Source organism: Miscanthus floridulus, chromosome 15, assembly GCF_019320115.1.
Source record: "Miscanthus floridulus cultivar M001 chromosome 15, ASM1932011v1, whole genome shotgun sequence".
Taxonomy (NCBI): Eukaryota; Viridiplantae; Streptophyta; class Magnoliopsida; order Poales; family Poaceae; genus Miscanthus; species Miscanthus floridulus.
In genome coordinates, this window is record NC_089594.1 from 41,262,182 (window position 1) to 41,268,181 (window position 6,000).

The 6,000-nt window shown below is 51.5% G+C and overlaps 1 protein-coding gene and 1 pseudogene across 1 annotated transcript; both read right to left on the reverse strand.

Moving 5' to 3' along the window:
- Positions 1 to 671: 671 nt before the first annotated feature.
- LOC136507403 (probable xyloglucan galactosyltransferase GT14) lies at positions 672 to 3,938 on the reverse strand. The gene is made up of 3 exons (XM_066502137.1): positions 3,803 to 3,938; positions 1,873 to 2,299; positions 672 to 1,770 (listed from the first exon to the last, which is right to left on the reverse strand). Exons 1-3 carry the CDS (start codon positions 3,936 to 3,938, stop codon positions 672 to 674), a joined length of 1,662 nt encoding a protein of 553 aa, XP_066358234.1.
- An 854-nt stretch (positions 3,939 to 4,792) lies between these two features.
- Positions 4,793 to 5,319, reverse strand: LOC136509578 (histone H3.2-like; annotated as a pseudogene).
- Between the last annotated feature and the right edge of the window lie 681 nt (positions 5,320 to 6,000).

The window sequence follows — 6,000 nt, forward strand, 5'->3', positions numbered from 1 at the left end:
GTCTTTTCAAAATCAAGCTTAAGAATGATCAATTCTTTCATCTTGGATGGTTCAATGTTTTATAAAACCATATTGGTTCTTATGAATCAGGGCGGGCATTACCACGTGAAGTCTATTGGCCACAATCTTGGTGATTATTTTAATGGAGGTGTGGAGCAATGAGATGGGTCTGAAATCTGAAACCTTTGCTGCATCATCTTTCTTGGGAATTAAAGTGATATGAGATCCATTTATTCTTTGAAGATAGAAATTCCGAGAGAATTGACAACTTTATGCCATGGCAAGGCAACAAGAGATTATCTTTCAATGTGTAGCACTTATGAAGAAATTATTGGGAGCAATTAGAATACAACACAAGCAGCAAGATGGGGGAGGAAATGCATTCATGTCAAGTCTGAATTGGCCTTTTCCTTGGGCATCCCTCTAACCGTTGGGAGAACTCCAATAAGAACCTAGCCTCATACCCCCAAATCCCTAGCTCTAACCTTGTTGGTTCATTCCTTGATTAACAAGTACTTGAATTCATTTTAAACTTCTCCTAATTTTGTTATCTTATTACACTGCAACTGTACGCTTTGATTAATACCAACACATAACAACAAAACAAGAACAACAAAACCACTAGTCTAGTACCGTCACATAAACACAAAAGAGAGAAGTTTCAGCCAATGTCACGAATCGTTCGCAGCGAAATCCTCATCCCTGTCGTCGCCCTTCCATATCAAATTCTCTCCATTCTCGATCCTCCTCATCCTGGCTATCATCTCGTCAATAGTGATGTCGAACGCGTCCCTCATCTCCCCCTGGAACCCCACCCTGGGGTCCTTGTACAGGAACCTCGGGATCATCTTGATCACCTCCTCCCTCATGGCGGCCACCCCCTCATCCGTGTACCTACTCAGCTCCTCCTCGATGTCGACTCTCCCTTCCAGCACGTCTTTGGAGTTGATGAGCACGTAGTACCGGCGGTCGCCGTCGTTGCTTCTGCCCGGCTCTGGCTCGTGCCAGCGGTACTGCGCCTTGAGCGTGGAGGGCCGGTGGAAGAAGACGGGGATGCAACCGGCCATGACGCTGTCAATGGACGAGCGGCGCGCGAAGGAGTCCCCACGCGGCTGCAGGCAGAAGCGCGCGGAGGTGAAGAGGGAGACGAGCTTCCGCGGCGACCGGCAGGTGATGCTGCCCTCGAGGCCGTGGCTGCAGTCCAGCATCCCGCACCGGCTGCGCCGCGCCGCGGCCTCGCACACGTCGAAGACGCGGTCGCGGATGGCCAGCTGCCCCTTCATACGCCGCGCGCCCGCGAACGCCAACAGGAACGGGCGCGGAGCAGCCCCCGCGTGCGCCTGCCACGCGGCCACCTCGCCGGCCGACGACGGGTGGAAGTAGCTCTGGTACGGCACGGCGATGTTGGACTCGTACGTGAGCACCGTCATGTTCCGGGACTCCGGCTGGCCGAGGAAGTTGTTGCCGCACCCTTCGTCGCTGCCGCCAGGCTCCCGCCGGAACATCCACGTTGTCTTGGCGGCCACCATGAAGTGGTCGCGCCCGCCGAGCGCCGCCCACGTGCGCTGCGAAGACAGCCACCGCAGGAACGCCTCCGACCGGCCGTCGCGTACCGTGGTGTTGAACCCGCACAGGTGCTGCTGCAGCTCCAGCGCGGGGTAGTACTGCACGTACACCGCCGTCGCCGCTGCGGGGTCGTCGGTGAGGCACTCGTACCGCCGCATCCAGTTGCGGAAGATCACCTCCAGCGAGTACTGGTCCGTGCTGTACCTGCGGCGCCGGCAACACACATCCGTGAGCACAACCACTTTGTCCGGTCTCACAAACTTAAAACCAACATATCACCGGACACTGATGTGTGTGCTAGCTTACCATCCGGTGCTGGGGATGATATCTGTGTCACCGTCGCTGCCATGGCCGCCGGCGGGGCCAATCTTGGGGCCAAGCCCGGCATTGACCTTGATTGCACACCAGCCCCACATGTCGTCGAACAACGGCGAGCCGGCAACGCAGTCCCTGAGCATATCGAACCGTGATGGCACGTCCAGCATGTAGACATACCGTCCCTCGCACGATGGTGGTGACGACGGCGAAGGTGACGCCGCCACCACCGACGACGATGCTGACCGCCGTCTGTTGTCAGCCTCGACGGTCGGGGAGGGAAGGAAGCTTGCATCCAGCGCGATGGGGAGTACGACGAGAGCAGCGGAGCGGGGTGCTATAAAGGAGGAGAGCGACAGGTGGAAGTACTGGAAGTGGAGAAGACAGGAGAGGAGCCATGAGCTGAGTACGAGGAGCACTGCCGGAAACGTTAAATTTGCCGAGTGTTTTATGTTTGTCGAGTGTATTCTCTCAGTCACTCGACAAATAAGCTATTTGTTGAGTGCTGCGCTAAAAACACTCGACAGAAAAAAAACACTCGGCAAAGATGAGGTGTGCCGAGTGTCAAAAAAAATACTCGGTAAAAAGAGGTTTGCCGAGTGTTTTTTTTTTTTTTGCACTCGGCAAATAAATAAAATCTTTTTTCTGGGAAAGAAGGAGAAGAAAAAAAATAAAAAAAAACTTTGCCGAGTGCCCAGATCTATGACACTTGGCAAAGAAATAAAAAAAATTCTGGAAAAAAAGGAGAAGACAAAAAATGAAAAAAAACTTTGCCGAGTGCCCAGATCTAGGACACTCGGCAAAGGAAAATGTAACACCCCAGGTGTTTGTCACCAGTTAAGCAATGGGTTTGAGCACAAACATGACATGTTAAGTGGTGATGAAGATGAAAGATCAAATCTACAAGAGTGAGCTCCAACTTAAACTTGGACGACACACCCTTACTTACATGTGAACCCTTGTTAAGTTCATGCAAGAATAATGTTAAACATACCTCTCTCATGTGCATCACCTTAGTATCAAGCTCTCTTGAACATTGGAAAAGTTTCATGAAGTTTGGAATCAAAAAGTCACATGAAATGATAAGTCATATCTTTGCCTGAATTGCTTTATCAAGTGAATGGAAACATATGAAGTCAACCAAACCTTGTAACCTTGCTCAAACAACTCTAATTTAACTCTACAACAAAAGTTATGAAGGGTTCGTGTTGAGCGAAGGTGGAGAAAATGTCCGAAAATAATGAAAACCCTATATTTTGTAGCAGAAAGGACTTTGCGTTGATCGAGAAATAAAGTTGACTTCTGGACCAGATATGAGGTTTGACCAAAAATGAAAGTTGAAGAAAAGTTTGAGTATAACAAACTTTGTTAAAGGACCAAGTCATGATTTAGCTTCGAAATAGATCAAAACAGTGCTCAAAGTATAAGAGAAAAGCTGAAATCAACCCGACCGTGTTTGCAGTCCGGATTTCACCGACATCGACGTTGACATCCCACGTTCTCCAAATTTTGTTAAGCAACATGAGTTGGTCCAAAAATAAAAGTTCAAGGTTATGTTATGGAGAAGAGAATGCAAAAAGTTGCACTAAGTTTGATCGAGTTTTGACCTCCGAAAGCGAGTTTCCGTGATCGCTGTTAACATATTGACACTATCATCTTGGAGCTTAATTATCCGCTGTTACAGAGCTCAAATGGCCGGGCACCTTAAATAAGAAACGTAGAGCAGGCCGAGGTGAACAAACTTCGTTTATGGCCCAATGTCTAATTCGGCCTCGAAGCGGCCCAAAACGGCGTTCCACCTTGCCCACGCCGCTGCCCGCCACGTGCTCGGTAAAACGCCTCAATGGGCGGCGCGTGTCCAGGGCGTGGCCGCCATGCATAGAGCGCGCTCGCCATTGCTGTCGCGTGCCCTACTCGCTACCACGTGCGATGCACGTCCTTGCACCGCTGCGCCCTCCAGAAGTGAATGCCGAGCTTGTTCCCTCTCTCACTCGCACCCTCTCTGCCTCTTCCTCGCTCTCTGGCATCGCACTTGAGCTCCAGGGCGCGGCTGCCATTGATGCCGCCGGCCAGCTCCTGCTGCTGCTCACTTAGGCTGTAGCTAGGCCGCTGCTACACGCGGCTGGCTGAGCCAGGGCCCCGGCACGACCACAGCTCCCCTTCGCAGCCAGCTGGTCAGGCCCAAGCGAGCAGCGCCGTCGCCGTCCACCGCCGGTGCGCCCGTCGTTGCTGCCACTGTAGTACGCGGCTGTGCTGTCTCAAGCCACCGTGGGCCAAGCTGTGCGCGTGCGGGCCTTGGTCAGAGCGCAGCGCCGCCGCTCGCCGCCGCTGCCAGGCTCTCGCTGGCCGAGCCGGCCGGCCAAGCCTCTGCTCCGACTCGGTGAATAGGAAGAAGAAGGGTCTGATCGTAAATAGAAACTTTTTAACGTGTTCACTTTGTAAAATAGCCAGACACACGAAGTTACATTTACGGGCTTGGTTGATTTGAGTAAAGTCCAGGGTTCCCACAAAGGGCAAATTGTACTCGGCAAAGTCTTTGCAGAGTGAGGTACTCGGCAAAGAACACACGACAAAAAATTGATCGGCAAAACCCTCTTTGCCAAGTGTCTTTTATCGAACACTCGGCAAAGAAAAGCGACCATTACAACGCCGACCCCGTTGACGGTCACTTTGCCAAGTGTCAACCCTGCAGACACTCAACAAAAAAATTTTATTACTTTTTTAAAAAATTTCTTTGCCGAGTACCTTCTATCCGACCCTCGGTTAAGATGTTTTATTTTTTTCTAAAAATTCTTTGTTTGAATTTTTTCTTAAAAAATTTTCTTTGCCGAGTGCCCTCTGGCCGGCACTCGACAAAGTTTGATTTTTTTTTTTAAATTCTTCTGAAATTTTTAACGTGTAGACATTGTAGAATGCAGATTGCTACACCATTCTTTCCACAACACCACAAACTACAGGCTACCGAGTCACGACGGCGGCACCACCTATCCGGCCGGCCGCCTAGGCGCGCTCGCCATGGATGCGGTGGGCGAGCTGGATGTCCTTGGGCATGATGGTGACGCGCTTGGCGTGGATGGCGCAGAGGTTGGTGTCCTCAAAGAGCCCGACGAGTTAGGCCTCCGCGGCCTCCTGCAGCACAGCGACGGCGGAGGACTGGAACCGGAGGTCCGTCTTGAAGTCCCGCGGACCAGGCGCTGGAACGGGAGCTTGCGGATGAGCAGCTCCGTGCTCTTCTGGTACTTACGGATCTCGCGCAGCGCGACGGTGCCCGGGCGGAAGCGGTGCGGCTTCTCCACGCCGCCGGTAGCCGGGGCCGACTTCCGCGCCGCCTTCGTCGCCAGCTGCTTCCTCGGCGCCTTGCCGCCGATGGACTTGCACGCCGTCTGCTTCGTGCGGGCCATCGCGGGGGACTGGGGAGAAGGGGGTTTGCTCGGGTGTTTAAAACGGAGATGGGACTCTGGATTTGCTGTGGGGAATTGGAGCGAGACGAGGTGGTATCAATAGGAGCCGGGCAGAATTTGGCGCTCGGAGCGCGGAAAATTTTGGGGCCGAGTGGGGAATGAGGTGGGACGGGCGCCGTCGGATCGCGTGTGAATGGAGGGCTCCGATTGATTTGTCAGGCCTCACGCGGATCGCGATCCGTGGGTGGTGAATGGTAGCAAATGGGAGATCACCATCTGGCAGCTCCGCATCGGACTGGTTTTGCTGGTTGTTCACGGCTGCATGCGGCCGCACAGCTGGAACCTTCAGTACACGTGCCTACAGTACGCCCAACCAGGCTACTCGGCAAAGGTATTTAAAAAATTATATATAATTTTTTTAATTCCTCTCTTCGCCGAGTGCCAAATCAGTGGACACTCGGCAAAGAGCATGTTTGCCGAGTGTCAAAAGATGACACTCGGCAAACTAATATTTTTTTTGTATTTTGACCTCCAAACTTTTTATGTAGTCCTCTTAAGTACTTGTTACTCCATGTTGAAATTTGATACATTTTCCGAACTGTTTGCTATATTTAGTTACTTTATTTCGTTTACTTAATTTTTTTCGAAAAATATAAATTTGAATTGCATGTGGTACGAATAATGGAATTTAATGATTCAAAAAATGATAGTCATGTTA

Coding starts and splice junctions, on each gene's coding strand:
- LOC136507403 (XM_066502137.1), bottom strand. CDS start 3,938: ATGGCAGCCGCGCCCTGGAGCTCAAGTGCGATGCCAGAGAGCGAGGAA. Junction 2,300..3,802: donor AAGGACGTGCATCGCACGTG/GTAGCGAGTAGG, acceptor CGTTTCCGGCAG/TGCTCCTCGTACTCAGCTCA. Junction 1,771..1,872: donor ATCATCCCCAGCACCGGATG/GTAAGCTAGCAC, acceptor CCGGCGCCGCAG/GTACAGCACGGACCAGTACT.